Source organism: Eptesicus fuscus, chromosome 18 (genome assembly GCF_027574615.1).
Source record: "Eptesicus fuscus isolate TK198812 chromosome 18, DD_ASM_mEF_20220401, whole genome shotgun sequence".
Lineage (NCBI taxonomy): Eukaryota > Metazoa > Chordata > Mammalia > Chiroptera > Vespertilionidae > Eptesicus > Eptesicus fuscus.
In genome coordinates, this window is record NC_072490.1 from 29,488,997 (window position 1) to 29,514,175 (window position 25,179).

The 25,179-nt window shown below is 39.9% G+C and overlaps 1 protein-coding gene across 1 annotated transcript in view; it reads right to left on the reverse strand.

The window, feature by feature from the left end:
* The window catches only part of STAG1 (stromal antigen 1), a 331,873-nt gene that overhangs the window by 182,889 nt on the left and 123,805 nt on the right, over positions 1-25,179 (reverse strand). Inside the window, exons 4-5 of the mRNA XM_008152885.3 lie at positions 16,884-17,048; positions 3,551-3,647 (exon numbers count right to left, since the gene is read on the reverse strand). Coding sequence (XP_008151107.1) covers positions 3,551-3,647; positions 16,884-17,048 — 262 coding nt within the window. The remainder of the gene's footprint in view (positions 1-3,550; positions 3,648-16,883; positions 17,049-25,179) is intronic.

Genomic DNA, 25,179 nt, shown 5'->3' on the forward strand with positions numbered 1-25,179 from the left:
GGCACAAGAAAAGACATATAGACCAATGGAACAGAACAGAGAACCCAGAAATCGACCCAAGTCATTATGCTCAATTAATATTTGACAAAGGAGCCAAGAACCTACAATGGAGTTCAGACAGTATCTTCAATAAATGGTGCTGGGAAATTTGGTCAGACACATGCACAAAAATGAAACTAGATCACCAACTTACACCATACAAAAAAAAAAACAAAAAAAAACTCAAAATGGCTAAAGGACTTAAATGTAAGAAGGGAAACCATAAAAATCCTACAAGACTCCATAGGCAGCAAAATAGCAGACATATGTCGTAGCAATATCTTTACAGACATAGCTCCTAGGGCAGTGATGGCGAACCTCTGACACGCATGTCAGCACTGACACGAGTAGCCATTTCTGATGACACGCGGCCGCATGCCGAGGATGAAACATTTGCGACTAGAGTCTTGGAGTTAGTTTTTTCCTCAAAATGACACACTACCTGAGTTATGCTCAGTTTTTTGGCGAAGTTTGACACACCAAGCTCAAAAGGTTGCCCATCACTGTCCTAGGGCAATGGAGACTAAGGAGAAAATAAACAAATGGGACTACATCAAAATAAAAAGCTTCTGCACAGCAAAAGAAACCATCAACAAAAAAAGAAAGCCCATTGCATGGGAGAACTTATTTGCCAATGATATTTCCAATAAGGGTTTAATCTCCAAAATTTACAGAGAACTCATACAACTTAACAAAAGAAAGATAAATGATCCAATCAAAAAATGGGCAAAGGGTCTAAATATACATTTTTTGAAAGAGGACATACAAAAAGCCCAGAGACATATGAAAACATGCTCAAAGTCTCTAATCATCCAAGAGATGCAAATCAAAACAACGAGATACCATCTCACACCTGTCAAAATGGCTATCATAAAAAAATCAACAAATGAAAAGTGCTCAGGAGGATGTGGAGAAAAAGGAACCCTCGTGCACTGCTGGTGGGAATGCAGACTTGTGCAGCCACTGTGGAAGACAGTATGGAGTTTCCTGAAAAAGTTAAAAATGGAACTCCCATTTGACCCAGTAATCTCACTTCTTGGACTATGTCCCAAGAAACCAGAAACACCCATCAGAAAGGATATATGCACCCCCATGGTCATAGCAGCACAATTTACAATGGCTAAGATTTGGAAACAGCTTAAGTGACCATTAGCAGATGAGTAGATTAAAAACTGTGGTACATCTACACAATGGAATACTATGCCACTATAAAAAAGAAGGAACTTTTACCATTTGCAACAGCATGGATGAAACTGGAGAGCATTATGCTAAGCGAAATAAGCCAGTCAGAGAAAGATAAACATCACATGATCTCACTCATATGTGGAATATAATGATCAACATAATTTGATGAACAAGAATAGATCCAGAGACAAATGGTAGGGGAAGGGGGACAGTTAGAGAGCAACCAAAGGACTTGTATGCATGCATACAAGGGAGGGAAGATATTAGCCAAGGAACATATGCATATATGCATTACCTATGGACACAAACAATAGGATGGTGACCTGGGTGGGGCAGGAACCCAGTGGAGGGGGATAATGGTGGGGGGGAGGGCGGGGAATGGGGAACCATCTGTAATACTCTCAACAACAAAGATTTAAAAAGAAAAAAAGAGAACAAAAAAGAAAAACTCAATCCAATAGGACACATATAGATTAAATTAGATAAAATATGTAAAGTACATCACTCAGTTGTACATTGCTCATTTTAAGGCTGTAAAATTAACACTCCCTTTCTATCACATAGCCTAATCTCTTGCAACTCTTCACCCATTTCTATGGTCTCGGATTGAGCCACAAACTTAATTTATGTCCTATAGTGTGCAGTGCTTTTTTGTCTTCAGGCATTTTTGCACAAGTTGTTAACTTTGGCCTTTCTCCTCCCCATTAACGTTATTTTACTCAACCTCAGTCTTACCACAGTTTCTTCCTATTGGATGCACTTTCTACAAATATCCCCACATTCACAGAGAGCCCCGGCTGGATGAGAATCCCTCCTTGTTATTCCCAGAGTATTCTGTGGTTAGGCATATAGATCCCAGATTAAGACAAACTCTGAATCATGAATTTGGAATTTACAAACTGCATGATGTCCAAACACTTATCTAAGCCCTTTATTCTCATTTTCCTGATCTACAAAATAAAGATCACATTTGTCTGATAAAATCAGGAACTAATATTAAATGGGCTAATGTACGTAAAGTACACACAGCTCGGCACATATAAAGTCATTAGATAGTAACTATTGGTATATTTCCCTCATTGTTCTTTGTAATAAAGCCTCCATTAAAAATTACAAATCCCCTGCCCTGGCCGGTGTGGCTCAACTGTTTGGAGTGTCATCCTATGCACCAAAGATCGTGGTTCAATCCCAGGAGGCAACTGATAGATGTTTCGCTCTCTCTCTTAAATCAGTAAAACATATTTTCGAGTGAGGATTTTTTAAAAAAATTTTTGCATCCCCTAATATTGACTGGAGGGCGGGGGGCAGAGATTCTTGGTAACAATTGTATGCTCAGGAACAGTGCTTAGTACAAGGTAGGTGCTCTGTAAACATTTATTAAACTACTTATATCAATATGGTGAGCTATAACTTGAACAGAAATAAGAGAGCTTTTAAGAAATCAATTTGATTAGTGATCTCAATAAACTATCACTGTTCTTTCTCTATTGGAAAAAAAATAATGGTGATTTACCAAATGATTTCCCCCATGTAGAATTTAATCTATTAAGACTTATCTATATTAAGGAAGAAAAATATCAGTTATCCATTAACATGATAAAAATAAAACTTCACTTTAACAAACTGTCTACAGATTTCCAACCAACTATAAACTTAAAAAACCTGATTCTGGTACTTATGTAACCTTAAATAAATTATTTGAGCTTCAAGTACCTCATTGATAAAATGAAGACAAAAATACTGACAAGCAAACAAAATAACCAATGATAGCAACTAGCACAAGTTCCTGATATGGAGCACAGGTACAAATAATACCAGACAATATTAATTATAAAGCTCAATTCATAAGTTCCTGAAATGAATTTCAGATTTCCTTCAAAATATGTTTTGCTGTTGTTAATCCTCATCTGAGGATATTTTTCCATTGATTTTAGAAAGAGTGGAAGAGAGAGAAAAAGACAGAAACACATGGATTCGTTGCCTCCTGCATGAGTCTTGACTAGGCTGGGGCCGGGGAGGTGCCTGTAACCAAGGTATGTGCCCTTGCCCAGAATTGAATCCAGGTCCCTTGGGTCCGAAGGCCAACTCTCTATCTATTGAGCTCAAACTGGCTAGGGCTTAAAATATTTAGAAATGTTATTTCACAGGAGCAAGCTAAACCAGAACAAAATGACACATCCTAAAAAATTTTAACAATAATCTTATCCAAAAAAAAAAAAATCACATAATTCTATGATGAATTATGTATAACTAATGGGAGATTAAATAAATTGACATTGCTGGACTGACAGGCTCAATGTGCATCATTTATTCCAACATTCTGTACCTCGACATCCTGAACACTGGATAAAAAAGTTGATTAAATCCAGAAGTGCGATGTCCCTGTCTTGTTTATATGATTCAATCCAGTCATCCACCACGGACTGTGGAAAAGAAAATATAAAAATGAAAACTTCAGAAAAAAATATTAGAGCAAATACATTTTTTTAAAAAAAACTTTGTGGTTCTCTCTGTGTGTTTATTCAAACAAAGAAATAACTACTTACCTGAAATTATTTCTCTGTAGCCAAATAAAATTAGAGATTCCCTCATTTTTTAAAAAATATATTTTTACTGATTCAGAGAGGAAGGAAGAGGAAGAGAGAGAGATAGAAACATCAATGATGAGAATCATTGATTGGCTGCCTCCTGCATGCCCCTTATGGGGGATTGAGCCCACAACAAGGCATATGCCCTTGACCGGAATCAAACCCAGGACCCTTCAGTCCACAGGCCGACACTCTATCCACTGAGCCAAACCAGCTGGGGTGAGATTCCCTCATTTTTGATAAAACAATTGAAAGTCACTGGTTTTCAAAAATTTGTTCAAAATCCCATGAATTCAACAGTTAGCAACTATAGATACTAATATTCAAAACACATTACAAAAATAACACAAAAACTAATTTTACTTATACATAAATATAAACTTTTTTAGTATCAGAAAATCCAATCTACTACTAGCACATAAAAATAGTATACACCATATATAACAAAATGCATTTTTCTTCAGGAATGTAAGGATGGCTTAATTTTAGACAAATCAAATAATTCAATTTATAAAAAATTAGTAAAATATTGGTAAAGACAATTTTCCTCTCCTAAAGCTGATTTAAAAAAAAAAAACACACAAAACTATTTAGTCTGTACTAAACAGACTCGAAAGATGAATAATTAAGAAAATTAAGATAGTTGACAAAGGATAAGTGTACAAAATAACTTTTTTAATACTTGCAATATGTGAAAAACATGATAGCCTGTTCATAACTAAAAATATCTAAGAATACATTTTTAAAAGGAATATGTAATAAAGAAAATTATAAAAACTTACCTAAACATGTATCATACACTAAATCTGAATCTATAAAAGGCTTAGTACTGTATCAATAAAGTTTCTCCAAGTTGTTAGGCAAATTTAATGTGATTGCACTTAGCATATTAGTGGGTAAAAATTGGTTGGGGATTTTCTTGGGTGATAGAAAATGTATAAAAATAAGTTTTAAATCAAACAAAATTTTTCTGTTTTTGTACTGAGATATAAATTATATACAGTAAGATGCATAAATCTTGTTATACCTAGATGAAATTGGATAAATACTACATGTACCTATGTAACTATAACAAAGATGAAAATATAAAACATTTCTAGAACCAAAACAGTTCTCACAAGTTTGCTTCTAGTTAGTAACTATCCCCAGCTCATATGGTTTAATTATTTTTCCTTAACATTTAACATGTTTTTTAAATTCATATAAACAGTATCATCTTTTGTTTGATTTCTTTCAATCAAAGAGAGATTCAGCCACATTACTATGTTTATCAGTAATTCCTTTTTTCCATTGCTGGGTAGTATACACTGTATTAATATACCACAATTTATAACAGTTTTATTGTTCATGGACATGAGTGTTTACATTTTAAGCTATCACAAAATTGTTATGAATATAACTGTACACATCTTTTGATAGACATACACATTTTTCTGTTGTATATATACCAAATAGCAGACTTGTTAATAGAGAAAATATATACATTGAGGGTTGGGAGATAATGCCAAATAATTTTCCAAAACAAGTATATTAAATTGTATTTCCACCTACAATGTATAATATCTTAGTAATGTATGAGATTGGGTGTTCCATATCCTCACCAATACTAGGTATTGTCAGTCCTTTTCATATAACCCATTCAGGTTGAAAATACACCTTGTTTAATTTATTACCTAGTCTACTGAGGAGCAACCACATTCCCTTCGTCTATGTCAAAGAGAATTTTTTGTTAACTGCTGCTATACATAACACTGTTTCTCTGTCTCATCACATTAGTGTTCGGAAGGTACTATTTTAAAAGTAAACAGAAAATTAGAAAGAATATTATGGTTGTGGGAGAGGGTAAAAAGAAAAAGAATGGCATGGTGTCTGTTCAATATTCAGCTCTACTGAATAATGTGTCAAACCACATGGGCTATGGTAGTAAGTACTAAGAATGGAAAGAGCAAGTCAAGAGTAACTGAGACTCGGGACCCAAGGAGAAATGCTTTGTGACACAAGTAACTAAGAGTGGCACAAAAATAAAGAGAAAGTCATTTCCCCACTTCTACATGAGGCCTAGCAATTATGAAGGCACAATGAAGATGGTACCAAATTTTCTTTAGTTCCCCAAAGTGATAATATCAATTTCTAATCTCACTGGTTATGTATGAAGACCCCAAAACATGCTGAATAAGACTAGTGAGCAAGAGCTTGCATTAGAAATACTAAAACTGCATACAAATATTTTGAAAACAAAACAGACTGGAAATAATATAGAACTAGAAAAACAATATAAAAGAATAGAAATCAATCCATGTAAGCATAGAACTTAAGCTATGACACAGGAAAATTTTCAATTTTAGAGAAATAGGGGTGAATTAATAAATGATAACTGATGTAATTGATTATTCATTTGGAAGTAAACACCCTACACTTTTAAAAAGCTATCAGAGAGGTGTGGAAGCAAAGGACTCTAAAGAACTTAAACTCCAGCGAGACAAACCCTTCTTGGACTGGCAGAAACTGGTGATTGTTAGAGGCACTGCCAACTATGGGCATGGGTGGATGGATGATTATATATAAGGGCCTTAACCAGGAGGCAGGATAAAACAGAAAACTACATAAGTCGTATCAAAATCAACTTGCTGGGAATCTTAAAAAAAACAAGAGAGAGAATTTTGAAACAGCCAATTTTAAAACAACCTACAGGGGACCAAAGATTAAAAAAATGGCACACTTCTCATCAAAAACAATGAAAGCCAGGGGATAATTGAATAACATATTTAAAATACTGAAAGAGAAAAGAACTGCCCATCAGTAGGAGGAAAAACCCAGCTTCCCTGTTGCCCCACAAAGATCAAAGATTGGATAGCTATCTACAAAGAAAACAGTTCTGGGAGACTTCTAGAGTCCACTAAGGAAATTTTAACAACAACAAAACAGAATAATCACACAAGAAAAAGAGGAAGACATCGTTTTTTAACCGGCATCATCCCCCAAACTGATATTGTTCAGGACTAAGAAACTTCCCAGCAAGAGTTCCTCTAAACAGAAAAGAGTGGGGTGAGTGACCAGCTTCTTCAGCCTCAAAGGACACTGCACACAGGTCCCACTTTGGTTTCACCCAACCCAGACCAGCAAAGCTGAAATGTGGTAAGCCGGTTAGGAACAGGAATAAAAGCAGAGGTTATTATTAGCAGACAAACAGCAGGTGTGATCACGGTTCAGAGACCAGCTCTGCAGACTAACTCAGCAGATTTTGCCACTGATGAAGCCAAAGGCCAGCAGGACCACTGAAGCCTTGTCTACTTTCCTCCCAGAGGTATTTGCACTCACAAATGCCAGCTACTGGAGTCCTTCCTGCTTCTTTCTCTTGCCACTGCAGGACAGCACCCTCAGCCATCCATGAACTCTACTGCTGCAAAAGTGTCATAATCCAGCTTCCTCAGCCTGTCACCCAACACCCCACCACCATGGGAGCCATGGCTCAAAGCCAACTTGGGATTCTGCAGCTTCACAATTGCAAGATACCAGCCTACTGCCCATCCCCACCACCACCACTGTGCCAATGCTCAGGAGTAACCCCTCCGGCTTTGCACCACTAACCTGATACCAATCATTGGCCTTCACTGCAGTGCAAATGCAGGGGGGTGAGGAGGTATGCAGACACCAATGAGTGCACTGACAGCCAAGGTACCCTGTCACTGTTTGTAGGCCCAAATCAGGCTCTGTCTTCTGTAACTAGCCAGCATCACCATGCCTACCTATAACTACCCCCGCCAAGCTGTGTACCTACACACCATAACCTGTCATGAGTCTCCACTGTAGTGTGCATGTCTGGGGAGAGAGACCTGGCAACCACAGGAGAGGATGCTGCTAACCAGGGCCTCTATAGCTGCCATTGAAACCAGTTAGTCCCAGTCCTTGCTACCTGCACTGGCCCTCATCACTACAAGTGTGTATGCAACTGGCCTCTGCCACTATGTAAGTGTCTGCAGCTGACCACCACAGCTGAGTGTTTGCACACCACTGGCTCCAACCACCATCACTGACTGACTTCATCCCTAGCTACTGGATCTGAAGGTGCTGCCTAACACACCGACAACCCTTGCAGCAATTGCAGATTGTTGCTTACTCTGCTCGCCAACAACCACACAGTCAATGCTGTGGACCCAAGTGGCATGAGCCAAAGAGACATCACGAACCCCTATTCTCTGCCAGACCCAGTGCTGCCACATGCCCCTGCATTTAGTACTCTGCACCACTAGACTCAAGTCACAGCATAGTCCAGTATGCCCTTACCACAGGTGAAAGAATTCCCTGAGTGGAAATCAGTCTATAAAGTCTGGAAGAGGTACTACTTCTTCAAATGTGCAGACACAAAAGCAGGACACAGTGATTAGAAGAATCAGAGAGATATTTCTCCACCAAAGGAATATAGTACATCTCCAGTAACTAGGCCAAAGAAACAGATCCAGAAATTGCCTGAATAAGAACTCAAAACTGTTCTACAGATGGTCAGAGAGCTACAAAAGAACACAGATAAACAATTAAAATGATATAAAAAATACAAGAACAAATGAGCAGTTCAATAAGCAATAGAAAACACAAGAAAGAACTAAACAAATTTTGGAGCTGAAAAATATATGACTGTAATGAAGAATTCAATAGAGTTTCAACAGCTGACTTGAACAAACTGAAAGTAGAATCACTGCACTAGAATACAGATCAGCTGAAATTATCCAATCAGAGGAGCAAAAAAGAAAAAGAAATCAAGAAAGCCTACAGAAATTATGATATATCATCATAAAAAAGTAATAACATATACTTCACTGGAGTCCCAGGAGGACAGAGAAAAAGGTATAGAAAGCTTATTTAAAGAAATAATACCAAAGAACTTCCCAAACCTGAAGAAAGATTTGGACATCCAACATTATGCAGCAAATAGGTCACCTCAAATCTTCAATCAAAAACATACTTCCTGCCCTAGCCGGTTTGGCTCAGTGGATAGAGCATCGGCCTGGGGACTGAAGGGTCCCGGGTTCGATTCCAGTCAAGGGCTCATGCCCAGGTTGTGGGCCTGATCCCCAATTGGGGGCATGCAAGAGGCAGCCAATCAATGATTCTAATCATTGATGTATCTATCTCTCTCTCTCTCCCTTCCTCTCTAAAATCAATTAAACACACACACACACACACACAAAAACTCCCTCATGCCCTGACCAGTGTTGCTCAGTGGTTAGAGTGCCGCCCCATGTACCGAAAGGTCGTGGGTTCAATTCCAGTCAAGGGCACGAACCTGCGTTTGGGGCTAGTCCAGGAGGTAACTAATAGATGTGTCTCTCTCACATTGGTGTTTCTATTTCTTCCTCCCTCCCTGCCCCCTCCTACTCTCTATAAAAATCAATGGAAAAAATATCCTTCCATGAGGATTAACAAAACAAACAAACATTATTCTTCAAGATACATAAGAACAAAACTCTCTGAACCAAAACTAAAGAGAGAATTTTAAAGCAAGAGAAAAAATAATTCTCTCCAAAGGAAACCCCAATAAGGCTATCAGTGTATTTCTCACCAGAGACCTTACAAGCCAGGAGAATGGGATGATATATAAGCATATAGTCAGATTCTGAACCCCTAATATAGTAAGTGATATGGTGCTCTGTTAACTACCTAATTCTGGTATAATTGTTGAAGAAAAAAAAATATTAAAAATACCTTCAATAGTTTGTTAATGGATACACAATATAAAAAATTACTGAAGGGACAACTGAGGGGAGAGAACCAAGATGGCAGCATAGTTGCTGCCTCTCACAAACACATCAAAATTACAACTAAAAGGCAGAACAACTACCACCCAGAACCGCGGGAAAGCTGGCTGTGGAAGTTCCACAACTAGAGAGGTGAAGAAAGTGCATTGAAACTGGTAAGAGGTGCGGAGGCGCGGAAAGTGCTGGCACCTGGATGTGCTGCTCTTTTAATCAGGAGGGAGATACAAGCTCCCACTTGCTCTGAACTACAGTTCCGGGTGTGACTCTGGGGGACCCAGACACATACGGGGAGAAACTGGACTGTCTGACATCAGGACAGGAAGGCGAGGGTGGCTTTCTCTCAGAGGTGCTTCGAAGCTATCATTGTTCCTGCACAGGGGCATGGGACATGGAGACCCGGGACACCAAGACCCGGGGGCCTCTCCGGTGCAGGGCAGACTGGCAGCAATTGCTGTTTGCTCTGCCCTGGTGATTCCCAGAGACCCCGCCCCACCCAATTTACAACTCCACCCAAGCTGTGTGCATCGGCTTTTGCATATGAATGGCCTGTCCTTTTTCCACCTAAAACCTGTCAAACTGCAGCTGGGTCAGAGAGCCCCAGAGCTTCCAAAAAAAGGCCCAAGGCCTGGCAGCAGCAGCCTGCCTTGCTTCACAGCTGGGCCTCGTCTGGGCACTTCCAAATCCCATACAAAGAGAAGGAATCTGCAGATGTCTCTGAAGCTGCTGCTGGGCGGCCCCCGACAGTGGCTGACCTTGCATCTCCTTGGAGATCCAAGAGCCAGTGTACCCAGTGGTCAGAATGAGACCATACCGGATTACAACTCTTCACATCCATAAGAGACACACTCAAGGGGCAGACTCAGTGAGCACCAAAGCCCCACTGAAGCAAGTCCTGCCCCATAAGGATGTCTCCTACGCCAACAGATCTTCCAGTGTAGACACAGCTGGTCATCATAGCTAATTGGCCTGGAGGTCAATTCCTCCCAGTGATACCAACAGCAATCAAGGGTTAACTACAACAAGACTGTGCAAACAGTCCACAAAGGGGTGCACCAGGAGCATCCACCTCAGGTGACTGGGGAGGCTGAGCCACTGGGCCCTATAGGACATCTACCACACAAGGACATCTACCACTCTATCAACTCAAGGAGACTTAGCAGCTACCCAGTACATAGAAACAAACACAGGGAAGCAGCCAAAATGCGGAGACAAACAAGTCACAAATGAAAGAAATGGATGAAAGCAAAATACTGGATACAGAGTTCAAAACCATTATAGGTTAATCAAGAATCTTCTAGAAACCTCTGAGAAATTTAGTGAGACCCTCAAGGATATGAAAAAGTACTAATCAGAAATTAAGCATACACTGACTGAAATAAAGAATAATATACAGAGATTCAACAGCAGACTAGAGAATCCCAAGAATCAAGTCAAAGATTTGAAATACGAAGAAGCAAAAAACACCCAACTGGAAAAGAAAAAAGAAAAAAGAATCCAAGAATATGAAGATAGTATAAGAAGCCTCTGGGACAACTTCAAGCATACCAATATCCGAATTATGGGGGTGCCAGAAGAAGAGAGAGAGCAAGATATTGAAAACCTATTTGAAGAAATAATGACAGAAAACTTCCCCTACCTGGTGAAAGAAATAGAGTTCCAAGTCCAGGAAGCACAGAGAACCCCAAAGAAGAAGAATCCAAAGAGGACCACACCAAGACACATCATAATTAAAATGCCAAGGGCAAAAGACAAAGAGAGAATCTTAAAAGCAGCAAGAGAAAAACAGTTATCTACAAGGGAGGGAGTAACCATATGACTGTCAGTGGAGGGGGGGGGAAGAGGAACATCTGTAATAATCTGAACAATAAAGATTAAAAACAAACAAACAAACAAACAAAAATGACTGAAAAACATAAAAGGGAAGGGGAATAAAAGGGTTGTTTTTGTATTTAATCGAAGTTGAATTGTTATTAGCATAAAACAGACTATTATATGTGTATAAGATGTTTTATGTAAATCTCATGGGAACTACAGAACAAAGTTGTTTTGTTTCTTGATTTATTTTTTTATTCAATTTCTACTCCGCCATCTGGATGGAAGCCCAGAGTGCTTTAAGACAGAGGTTGCCAACCAGTGGTCCACGCACTGGTGGTCTGTGAGGTCCGAAAGGTTGGTGACCGCTGCTCTAAGAGATAAACAGAAAAGACAAACAGGAGGGAATAAAAGTATATCATTATGGAAAACCATCAATTTGCATAGGAAAGCAGTAAGAAAGAAAGAGGAAAAAAGAACTTCAAAACAACCAGAAAACAATCAAATAGACAGCCTGAGAAAGTTCTTGCCTATCAATAATTAATCTAAATGCACGGAATTCTCCAATCAAAAGCGTAAAGTGGATTGATGGAAGGATAAAAAACAAGACCCAAATACATACTGGCTACAAAAGACTTACTTCAGCTTCAAGAACACATGTAGGCTCAAAGTGAAGAAATGGCAAAAAATATTCCATGAAAGTAGAAAGTAGAGATAGCTATAATTATATTAGACAAAATAGACTTTAAGCCAAAAACAGTCACAAGAGACAAAGATTATCCTATTCTATCTAATAAAAGAGTAATATGCAAATTGACCATCACTCCAACACACAAGATGGCCGCCCCCATGTGGACACAAGATGACTGGCAGGGGAGGGCTGTTGGGAGGGACCAGGCCTGCAGGACAGTTGTGGGAGGGAGACCCAGGCCTGCAGCGGAGGACAGTTGAGGGGGATGCAGGCCTGCAGGGGAGGACAGTTGGGGGGGGACCAGGCCTGCAGGGGAGGGCAGTTGTGGGGGACCAGGTCAGCAGGGGAGGGCAATTAGGGGTGACCAGGCCTGCAGGGAAGGCAGTTGGGGGGGATCAGGCTAGCAAGGGAGAGCAGTTAGGGGTGACTGGGACAGCAGGGGAGGGCAGTTGGAGGCAACCAGGCTAGCAGGGGAGGGCAATTGGGGGTGACCAGGCTGGCAAGGGAGGCAGTTAGGGGCAACCAGGCTGGCAAGGGAGGGCAGTTAGGGGTGACTGGGCCAGTAGGGGAGGGCAGTTGGGAGGGACAAGGCCTGCAGGAGAGGGCAGTTAAGGGCTATCGGGCCGGCAGGGGAGCAGTTAGGCGTTGATCAGGCCGGCAGGGGAGTGGTTAGGCAGAAGCGGTTAGGGGCAATCAGGCAGGCAGGTAGGCAGGTGAGCGTTTGGGAGCCAGCAGTCCTGGATTGTGAGAGTGGGATCGGGCCCTAAACGGGCAGTCAGACATCCCTCAAGGGGTCCCAGATTAGAGAGGGTGCAGCCTGGGCTGATAAACACCCCCACTCCGTGCATGAATTTCACGCACTGGGCCTCTAGTACTAGTATAATAAAAGGTTAACATGCAAATTTCCCAAACTGCAGAATGAGCAGTTGCTATGATGCGCACTGAGCACCAGGAGGCAGATGCTCAACATAGGAGCTGCCCCCTGGTGGTCAGTGCGCTCCCACAGGGGGAGTGCCGCTCAGCCAGAAGCCGGGCTCACTGCTGGCGAGCACAGTGGTGGTGGCAGGAGCCTCTCCCGCCTCCATGGCAGCGCTAAGGATGTCTGACTACTGACTTAGGCCCACTCCCCACGGGAAGCGGGCCTAAGCCAGTAGTCGGACATTCCCTGAGGGCTCCAGGACTATGAGAGGGTGCAGGCCGGGCTGAGGGACCCCTCTGAGTGCATGAATTTGTGCACTGGGCCTCTAGTCTGTACATAATGATCAGGGGGTGAAATGATCAAGAAGCTATAACAATCATAAATATATATGCACCAAACATCAGAGCACCTAAATATATTAAGCAAATACTAATAGATGGGATAAACAGACCTCAATACAACATTAGGGAACTTTAATACCCCGCTTTCAAAAACAGATCCTCCTCCTATATAATAAAGAGGTAATATGCAAAATGATCCTCACGCCCTCACAAGATGGCTGCCTACGGCCAGGCTGTCAGGGGGATTAGTGAGGGACAACCAAACGACTGAACAGCAGGCTGCGTGGGGCGAACAGGCCGGCAGGGGGGTTAGTGAGGGACGACCAAACAACTGAACAAGCAGGCTGCGTGGGGTGACCAAGCTGGCAGGGGGGTTAGTAAGGGACGACCAAATGACTGAACAGCAGGCTGTGTGGGGCAACCAGGCCAGCAGGCAGGTGAGCAGTGGTCCAGGATTGTGAGAGAGATGTCCGACTGCCGGTTTAGGCCAAATCCCCGGGATCGGGCCTAAACCGGCAGTTGGACATCCCCCAAGGGGTCTCAGATTGGAGAGGGTGCAGGCTGGGCTGAGGGCACCCACCCCCCTGTGCATGAATTTCATGCACCAGGCCTCTAGTATAGAAATAAAATGAAGAAAATGTTGGGTTTGAACCATACATACTTCAGAGCAAATGGAACAGGACAAATGCTGAGCATTCCATCCAACAGATGCAGAAGACACATGAAAAATTCTTCAGGACTAATCACATATTTCACAAAACAAGTTTTAGCAAATTTAAAGCTGAAATCATATTAAGTATCTTTTCTGACCAGAATGGTAGAAACTAGAAATCAGTAACACAGAAAATTGAAAAATCGCAAAATGTGGAGATTAAACAAAATGCTACTGAACAACCAACGAGTCAAAGAAGAAATAAAACAGGTAATCAAGAAATGCTTTGAAACTAACAAAATGGAAGCACAACATATTAAAACCAATTGAATACTGCAAAAGCATTTCTAAGAAGGCTACAGCAATAAAAGTTCCTATATTAAGGAACATAAAAGATCTCAAATAATCCACCTCACTATACACCTCAGAGCACTAGAAAAAGAACTAAGCCCAAACATAGCAGAAGGAAACAATAAAGATCAGAGGAGAAATAAATGGAAAAGATCAATGAAATTAAGAGCTGGATTTTTGAAAAGAAACAAAATTGCCCAACATTTAGCTAAACTTACTCAGAAAAAAAGAGGACTCAAATAAAATCAGAACTAAAAGGATATTATAAATTGATACCACAGAATACAAAGTATCATGAGAAGCGAGTATGAACAATTATATGCCAACAAACTAAACAACCTAGAAGAAATGGATGAATTCGTAGCAACATACAACTATGACTGAATCATGAAGAAATATAGTCTTAACAGACTGATTACTGCTATGAAGATTAAAGCAGTTATCAAAAACCTCCCAAAATAGAAAATGCCAGAACCAGATGGTTTCACTGGTGAATACTACCAAATATTGAAAGAAGAATTCATGCCAATCCTTCTCAAACCAATCTCTTCCAAAAAATGAAAGAGGAGGAAACCCTTTCAAATTCATTTTATAAGGCCAGCATTATACACATAACCAAGTCAGATGATACTGAATGGAAAGTATAGATGTAAAAATTCTCAGCAAAGTATTAGCAAGCCAAATTCAACAGCACATTAAAAGAAGCATTCACCATGATCAAACAGGATTTGTTCCTGGGATGCAAAACTGATTCAACATATGTAAATCAATAAACGTGATATACCACATTAACACAAGGAAACATAAAAATCATATGATTTTCTCAGTAAGTGCAAAAAAGCTTTTTTTTTTTTGACAAATGCAACATGTTAAAAAACAGAGTACCTAAGAAATATACCCAACCTCAATAAAAACCATATATAACAAACCCACAGCCAACATTATACTCAGTGATATACTAGTAAGGTTGAAAGCTTTTTCTCTAAGATCGAGGACAAGAGAAGGGTTAACACTTTCACCACTTCTATTCAACAGATTACTGGAAATCCTAGCCACAGCAATCAGGTAAGAAAAAAAAAAAAAAAGGCATCCTAATCAACAGATTTAATAAAGTTGCAGGATACAAAATCAAACATACAGATAACAGTTGTTTTGTAAATTTAATTCAATTGTGTTTCTATACTGAATAAAATTTAATAAATTAACATTTAATATAAAAAAATAATCTGAAAAAAAAAAATGGGCAGAGATGCCCGGCTTATGTAACTCAATGGTTGAAGCCTTGACCCATGAATCAGGAAGTCTCGGTTTGGTTCCCCCCTCAGGGCACATGCCTGAGTTTTGGGCTCGGTCCCCAGTAGGGGGTGTGCAGGAGGCAGCCAATTGATGATTCTCTCTCATCATAGATTTTCTATCTTTCTCCCTCTCCCTTCCTCTCTCTAAAATAAATAAAAACATTTTTTACAAAAGGGCAGAGAAACGAAATAGACAGGTTCTGCAGAAGACATACAAATGACCAAGAAGTACATGAAAAGATGAGCAACATCACTAATCACCAAGTAGATACAAATCAAATCCATAATGATATCACTCACACCTGTTAGAATGACTATCATCCAAAAGAAGAGAAATAATAAGTATTGGTGAGGGTGTGAAGAAAAGGGAATTCTGGTAAACTGTTGGTGGGAATGCCAACTGTTAAAGCCACCATGGAAAACAGTATGGAGGCTCCTCGAAATATTTTGTAAGTATAACATAATTTAGAAGGGAAATTTATTTGTGTATTTCAACATCACTTGAATTGTAGTCAGAGAACAAGGTCAAGTATTCCTTGATAAAATATTTCAAGATTTTCTTTTTATCCTCAATATTCTGCAGTTATACTGCACTATTAATAGCTATGTCATTATTTTCACTTATCTTGTTCATAGCAGCACAATTTACAATAGCTAAGATCTGGAAACAGCCCAAGTGCCCATCAGTAGATGAATGGATAAAAAAGCTGTGGTACATTTATACCATGGAATAATATGCAGCAGTTAAAAAAAAGAATCTCTTACTCTCTGAGACAGCATGGAGGGAGCTGGACAGTATCATGCTAAGTGAAATAAGTCAGTCAGAGAAAGACAAGTATCACATGATTGCACTCATGTATAATCTAAGTAACAAAATAAACTGATGAACAGAGTGGATCCAGAGACACAGAAGCATGGAGCAGAGTGCGGAATCTCAGAGGGAAGGCAGGGAAGAGTGGATGGGTGGGAGATAATCAACCAAAGACCTGTGTGCATATATGCAGAACCATTGGACACAGACAACAGGGTGCTGAAGGCCTGGGGCGAGGAGCGGGGGCAGGCTGGAGGGGGTCAATGGGGGAAAGAGGGACATATGTAATACTTTCAACAATAAAGAATTTTATAGAAAAGTAGAATTATAAATTTCAAAAAAGAGTATATAAAATGTCACTCTATATACTAACAAGTTCTACATAAATTATTGACTATTACTTTATATTGACTATTATAAATAAAATAAAAACTCTTAAAATTTACCTGCATTGCACTTTTCCCCAGTTTCACCACTTCAAATAATGTGACAGGCTCCCCTTCACCATTCTGTTGAGGGTGCCCATTAGCTCTTCCACGGCCTGTTCCTCTAATACCAGCTTCAATTCTACTCTTCTCTCCTGGAGATTTTCGAGGTTTCTTATTTGTAGACTGAATAAAAAGATGAAGAAGAAAAAAAAAATAAATGCAGGCATACTTTGCTTTAGGCAGAATGATCTCAAATTATGTGTAATCCTGTGAAAGGTAGTTAGCACTATACTTTACTAAAGGCAAGAAACATAATCTAACCAAAGGAAGATTTACAATTTGTTTTCAGTGATAAAAAAGTGCAAACAGCAAAGCATAAGTTAATTTATATAAGGCATGAAAATAAAGTTAAAGAAAAAGGATTTAGTATTTTGTACAACAATAATGCCAAGGTTGAACCTTTTAACCATGTCCCCCTCTTGACATATCCTTCTTTGTACCCTCCTCAATACTCTCCTTCTTCAGAAACCCTGCTCAATAAAACTACTTGGAAATACTGTATATTTGACTTCTACTTAAGTGCACAAGTATTTCCTAGCCAGTCATGCAACAACTATATATTTGAACATATTAGGAACCACTCTAGGTACTGGAAATATAGAAATAAGCAAAGTAAATATTCCTGCCTTGCTGGAGTTTACATTCTTCAATTAACATCCCATCTCATGCCCCAAGTTTTTGAATTTTTAAAATTGATTTTAGAGAGAGGGAAAGCAGAGAGTGGGAGAGGAGAGGGAGAGAAAGGAAAAGATGGAGAGAAACATTGATCTGTTGCCCCATCCATCCATGCATTCATTATTTGGTTGATTCCTGTGAGCTCTGACAGGGGATCAAACCTGCAGCCTTGGCATATCATTGATTCTTGTATGTGCTCTGCACCTTGGAGGACAATCAAACCAACGGAGCTACCTGGCTAGGGCTCATGCCACCAGTTTAAAAAAAAAAAATCAACACTAACTACCACCTTACCTATGCCTCACCTTTAGAGTGAAGGGTAATTTAACAGAATTTCTTCCAGTTTCTGTTATTATTTGCATAAATTTAATTTATATATAAACTCATCATGGTTGCTGCTTTGCCAAACTCACCCATGAAATTAATGTTGTTAATTGTAATAAATATTTCTTGAAACTCTCAACAGGCCTCATGATATCTTCCTTTCATTTCAGATACCTTCTCCCTCCCTATATTCCTTACCTGTTTAGTGTTACCTTAGGTTTCTCTTAAGCAAGCATGTCAAACTCGCGGCCCACAACGAATATGTTTGCACGCCAGCGAACATAACGGTATGTAAGAAACGTTTTAATAAAAATTTCATAACTAAATTTTTACAATATCCTGTTATACATAATTATTAGTAACAACATTCGCTAATGACTGATTACCATAATAGCGTTGCATTCATTTCCCTTACGTGCCTTACGTGCAGGTGCACCATTTCTCTCCACTAATACTAGCAGCAAATATTTTAGTAGCCGATTGCCACGTCATTAGTCTTGGACTGACTTGTTTGGTGTACGCAACAGCAAATATTTCGCTTTCAGAGAACAAGAAAAATAGGTTTATTTGCGTTACGCTTATTAATCTGTGCAGTTATTCAGTGTCTAGTAAGTTAATGTTCAAGAAAAAATATTAATTTTTATTAAAATGTTCTTATTTTATGTTAATGACTAGAGGCCCGATGCACGAAATTCGTGCAAGTGTAGGCTTTCCTTCCCCTGGCTGCCTGCACCGGCTTCTCTCTGGCACCTGGGACCCGGGCTTCCCTCACAGCCTTGGCTTCATCAGGAAGGTGGTCCGGAAGGATGTCTGGTCTAATTAGCATATTATGCTTTTATTATAGATTACTCATTTATTTCAGCCCTTTGTATTCAGCATGTCTCCATTGAAATAAACCTATGTTTTTATGAAAATTGAAGCTTTTGTTTTTTGTGGCCCACATAAACTTAAACTTTATTTGGCCCATGTTAACCTTTGAGTTTGACATGCTTGCTCTTGAGCATCTGTTCTTTTCAGTATTTATATTCTCTTTTGAGCGATTTATTGTCATAATAGGCCTATTCAGTTATTAATTTACTAGAGGCCCGGTGCATGGATTTGTGTACATTGAATGGAAATTAATTAGAAGGTGGCCGGTGGGACGGAACTGGGCGAGATGGGCTGGACACCCCCTGGAGCCAACCTTCCACAGTCCCACCCAAGCCAGCCACACCTGGGGCAGTGCCGGGGCTTGAAGGGCATCTGGGGAGTAAGCGGGGTCCCTCCGGCAGGTGAGGTCCCTTGGCCTGGCCTATGGGGTTCAGGTCAAAACCGGCAGTCTGCCATCCTCCGAGGGGTCCCAGAGTAATAGAGGGCAATCTGCAAAGTTGCTATCACTTGGCAGCTCCTGCGTTGAGCATCTGCCCCCTGGTGGTCATTGTATGTCATAGCTACTGGCCAGTAAGCCAGTCGCTTAGGCTTTTATATACACTGAGTGGCCAGATTATTATGATCTCTGAACGCATAATAATCTGGCCAGTGTGTGTGTGTTCATGTGTGTGTGCGTGTGTGGGTGGGGGGGGGGACATGGGCGGTTGGCCGGCCTGCCTGCTGGTCGAACTCCTGGTCGAGGGGACAATTTGCATGTTAGCCTTTTATTATATAGGATATACACTGAGTGGTCAGATTATTATGCATTCAGAGATCATAATAATCTGGCCACTCAGTGTATATAAATTGCCCCTCACCTCCAAATCCACCCTTATTTGTCCCACTTTGTGCTGAACCCTGTAAACATTTATCTTTTGTCATCTGCTACAGTGTTAGGCTTTGTAACTAGAGGGCACTGGAGGAATACTACAAAGCATAGCATGGAGGGGCTTCTCCCCAGCTTACAGTACCTGTTCCCTTCATTTTCCATTCCTGTGTTCTTAGTACACTTTCACTCCTTTTAATACATAGCCTTACAACCACTTTTTGTGTGTGGATTTACACACAATGAGCTTACTGCTTATTTAATTATATTATTTAGAAGTTTTATATTTATCCCCTCAAAATGGTGAAGACAGTACAGAGAATTCCCATATACATCACATCTAGTTACCATTTATCTGATACATTTGCTACAATTGAATGAACCAATACTGGTACATTAACAAAAGTCCATACTTCAGATTTTCTTAGTTTTTGCCTAATGACCTTTTTCTTTTTTGAGGACTCCACCCAGAATAAATAAACTACTCTTGGCTGTGACCGTTTTTAGACTTTCCTGATTTTTGGTAACCTTGACAGTTTTGAGAAATTACTGGTCAGGTATTTATGCTTCTCAACTGAGTTTGTCTCTTGTTTTTCCCATGACTAGACTGGAACTGTAGGTTTGGGATGATGTGAGAGATAAAGTGTTACTTCTAAGTTCCTCATATCAAGAGTGCATATTATCAACACAATTTATCACTGTTAATGTTGACCTTAATCAGTTGGTTGAGGTGATGTTTGTCAAGTTTCTCCACTGTAAAGTTACTTTTACTCCATTTTCCATACTATACCATTTGAAACAAAGTTACCACAAGCACCCACATTTCAGGGATGGGAAATTATACTCCATCCCCTTGAGGGAGAAATATTTACACATATTATTTGGAATCCTTCAGAATGGGAGATTTGTCTATTCTCAGTTATACATTTAATCATTTATATTAGTGTGGGCTAATCAATATTTATTTTATACTTTGGATTATAATTCCAACACTATTTTATTTTCTTGTTCAACTTGTTTCAGCTTTGGCCATTGGGAGATCTTTAGTTCGTTTCTATGTCTATTTGACATATTCCCATCAGTATGTGTGTGTGCACGTGTGTGTGAATTTTAAACAATCTATATTCATAAAATTCACTCTTTTTCTGTAGAGTTCAATGGGTTTTAACAAATGCATAGTGTTGTGTATGCATGATTCTGGTATCATAGAGAAAAGTTTCATCACCTTAAAAAATCCCTAAGCTTCATCTATTCAAACTTCCCATTTACCCTCGACAAACCCTAAAATTTTTTTGTCATCACTATAGTCTTTTATACTCAGTCATATAATTGAAATTACACAGTATGTGTAGCCTTTTCAAACTGGCATCTTTCACTTTAATAATTTGCACTGAAGAGTCATCCATGTCTTCCAGTGGCTAAAGAGCAAATTTCTTTCTATTTCTAAATAATATTCCATTGTATGGATGTGCCACAATTGTCGTCCCTTTACCTAATAATGGACATCTCAGTCACCATTTTTTGTAATTAGGCATAAAGCGACTATACACACACACAAGGTTTTGTGTGGATGTTATTTTCAAAGTAGTATAAACACTTAGAAGAATGATTACTGAATCATATGGTAAAATTATTTTTAGCTTTGTACGAAACTGCAAAACTACTTTCCAAAATGGCTGTACCATTTTGTCTATCCACCAGCAAAAAATAAGAATTCCTGTTCCTTCACATCCTTGCCATGAAATTGGTATTGTCAGGTTTTTAAGTTTCAGCCATTCTAACAGATGTGTAATGATATCTTGTCTTAATTTCCAATTCTTGAATGACATATTATTCATTCTTATATGTCCTTCCAGAGACATTTAAACATGATAAAAAAATGCAAAAGTAAAATTTTTAAAAGACATAAATAAATGGAAACCCTATCCCATGTACATAAATTGGAAGACTCAGTATTGTTAAGATGTCAATACTACCCAAAGTGATCAACAGATTTAATGAAATATCTATCAAAATCCCAATGACCTTTTTGCAGAAATAGAAAAAAAAAAATTATTTAATAGAAAATCTCAAAGGATGTTGAGTAGCCAAAACAATCTTGAATAAAGAACAACACTGAAAGACACACAACACACACTTCCTGATTGCAAAACTTACTACAAGGCTATAGTAATCAAAACTGTAGTGCTAACATAAAGGCAAGCCTAGACTAATTGAAAAGAATAGAGACCCCAGAAATAAACCCTCACATACATGGTTAAATACTTTTTGACAAGAGTACCAATGAATACAATTGAATACAAGAGTATTCAATGAAGAGTAAAAAAACAAAAAAACAAACAAAAAAGCCCCACAGAATAGGAGAACATATTTGCAAATCATATATCTGATATGAAATCAATACTCAAAATATATAAAAAGCCTCCTAAAACAACAAAACAACATATCTGAAAATGGTTAAAGGACTCATTTGAACAGACATTTCTCCAAAGATAAGCAAATGGCCAATAAGCACATGAAAAGATGCTCAATATCACTAATCAATGGAGAAATGAAAATCAAAACTACAATGAGATGCCACCTCATACCTATGAGGGGCTATTATCAAAAAAAGAAAAAACAAGTCTTGGCAGATGGCTACTATCAAAAAAAGAATGCAAGTCTTGGGGAGGATTTGGAAAAATTGCAATTCTTGTGCACTGTTGTTGAGAATGTAAAATATGGTACAGCTATTGTGGATAACATTATGGCAGTTCCTCAAAATATTAATAATAGAATTACCATGTGATCCAGCAATTTATACATGTGAGTATATATCTGAAAGAAATGAGTCTCAAAAGATAATCTGTATAACCTTATGCCCTTAGCAACATTGTTCATAATAGCTGAAACTTGGAAGCGATCCATTGGTGGATGGATAACCAAATGTGCTATACATGTACACTGGAATATTAATTCAGTCTTAAAGATACAACATGGATGAACCTCGAGGACATTATGCTAAATGACGTAAGTTAGTAACAAGAAGACAAATAGTTTATGATTCCACTTATATCAGGTACTTAGTCAAAATCATAGAGCCAACAAGTGGAATGGTGATTGCCAGAGACTAATGGGAGGAGCGAATGGGGAGTTAAGATGAAGATGGATGGTGGTGATGACTGCACAACATTAGGAATATATTTCATACAACTGAACTGTACACTTAAAAATGATTACGTTGGTTAAATCTTACATGTATTTCAATAATAAAAAATTGAGGGGAAAAAACAACTACAAGAAATGAAAGCAAGATCTCAAAAGATATCTTATGCACAGATGTGCATCATCTTATTTTCATCATCAATATATTTTGTAGTTAATTTATATCAAGATCTAGAGAATGTCTTATTCTTTTCTAAAAGCTACAGTGCTCCACAGCAGAGATGTATGTTACTTTACTTAGCCATTAATCTGTTGATGGACATTTATTTTGTTTTGGACCTTCTATTATTACAAATAATAATAATACAACAAATAAGCCTGTGTATGTTTAGGAATGTTTGCGTGTGTAAAAGTAAAATACCCACGATCCAGGACTGCTGGCTCCCAATTGCTCACCTGCCTGCCTTCCTGATTGCCCCTAACCGCTTCTGCCTGCCAGCCTGATTACCCTCTGACAACTCCCCTGCCAGCCTGAGTGATGTCTAACTGCTCCCCTGCCAGCCTGTTTGCCCCCAACTTCCCTCATCTGCCGGCCTAGTCACCCCTAACTGCCCTCCCCTGCAGGCTTGATCCCCCACCAATTGCCCTCCATTGCAGGCCTGGTCCCTCCCAACTGCCCTCCCCTGCTGGCCATCTTGTGTTGGAGTGATGGTCAATCTGCATATTACTCTTTTATTAGGATAGAGGCCTGGTGCATGGGTGGGGGCCAGATGGTTTGCCCTGAAGGGTGTCCCGGATCAGGGTGGGGTTCCCTTGGGGCGTGGGTTTGCCTGGGCAAGGGGCCTGTGGTGGTTTGCAGGCCGGCCACGCCCCCCTGCGACCCAAGTGGAGGCCCTGGTATCTGGGATTTATCTATCTTCTACAATTGAAACTTTGTAGCCTGGAGCGGAGCCAAGCCTTCTGCTCGCTCAGTGGCGGCAGGGGATTTATTTATCTTCTATAATTGAAACTTTGTAGCCTTAAGCAGAGGCCTGGGCTGGTCAGGGTGTGCGGAAAGCTTGGCTTCCTGCATAGCCAGGGAAACCCAAGCCTCCCTCCTGCTCTCTCCGTGGCCACAGCCATCTTGGTTGGGTTAATTTGCATACTCGCTCCTGATTGGCTTGTGGGCGTAGCGGAGTGATGGTTAATTTGCATATTACTCTTTTATTAGATAGGATATACTAGTAGCCCTGTGCACGAATCCGTGCGCCAGTAGCTCTCTGTGGAGCCTGGCTGCTCCACACCCGCTGCCCAGAGGCTCTCCGCGGCCCAGAGGCCCATCCGTGGCCAGGCTTGGAATGCTTGTCTTGTCACCAGGGCGACGATGCAAGCATTCTGTGCCCCGGCCTGGCCAGAGGCCCATTCATGGCCGGGGTGAAACGCTTGCCTCGTCGCCGTGGCAACGAAGCAAGCATTCCGCCAGGCCATTCACACTGCCCACTCTCAGCGGCCACCCTCCCCCACCCCCAAGACTGGGGGACTCCAGTGGGGCTGAGAGGACTGGGCGCCATCTTGTGGCTATGGGCGCCGCCATCTTTGTGATGGAGGGATGGTTAATTTGCATATTACCCTTTTTATTAGATAGGATTATCCATTTACTCCAGGGACTAAAGTCCTATCCTTGAATCCCAGACCACAACAGTCTGCCAGACCTGCATACATACTAGCTCTTCTAGCTCAACACAGATCTTTAAATGCTTACTGATCCCAGAGACACAGTCTTCTTGATGGAACAAGATCAGCTTACTCCATCTACTCCCAACCTAGGAAATCTTTCTCCCATTAATAGCAAGTGGAACTCTTCCCAAATACTGCTTCAACTTAGTAGTCATGTGTAGTTTATGTTTTGACTCAAGGAGACTCACTTATTCAACCTTTCATAATTCGTGCCCAAATGATACATATGTGATATTACTGCTAAATATGCATAATCTGAATCTGACTCAATTTACAGAACACAAGGTATTAGAAAACAGATTTTTTACTCATGCAACATAACTTTTATTTCTTCATTCACCATGTAGTTACTATATACAGGCACATAAAAACGTTGACCCTGCCCTAGCTGCTTTGGCTCAGTGGATAGAGCGTCGGACTGTGGACTGAAAGATCCCAGGTTCAATTCTGGTCAAGGGCATGTACCTTGGTTGCAGGCACATCCCCAGAAGGAGGTGTGCAGGAGGCAATTGATCAATGTTTCTCTCTCATTGATGTTTCTCACTCTCTATCCCTTCTCCTTCCTCTCCGTAAAAAATCAATAAAATATATTTTTTTAAAAACACGTTGACCCTTGCACGTAGCACAACACATCCTATAAAATAAAAGGCTAATATGCAA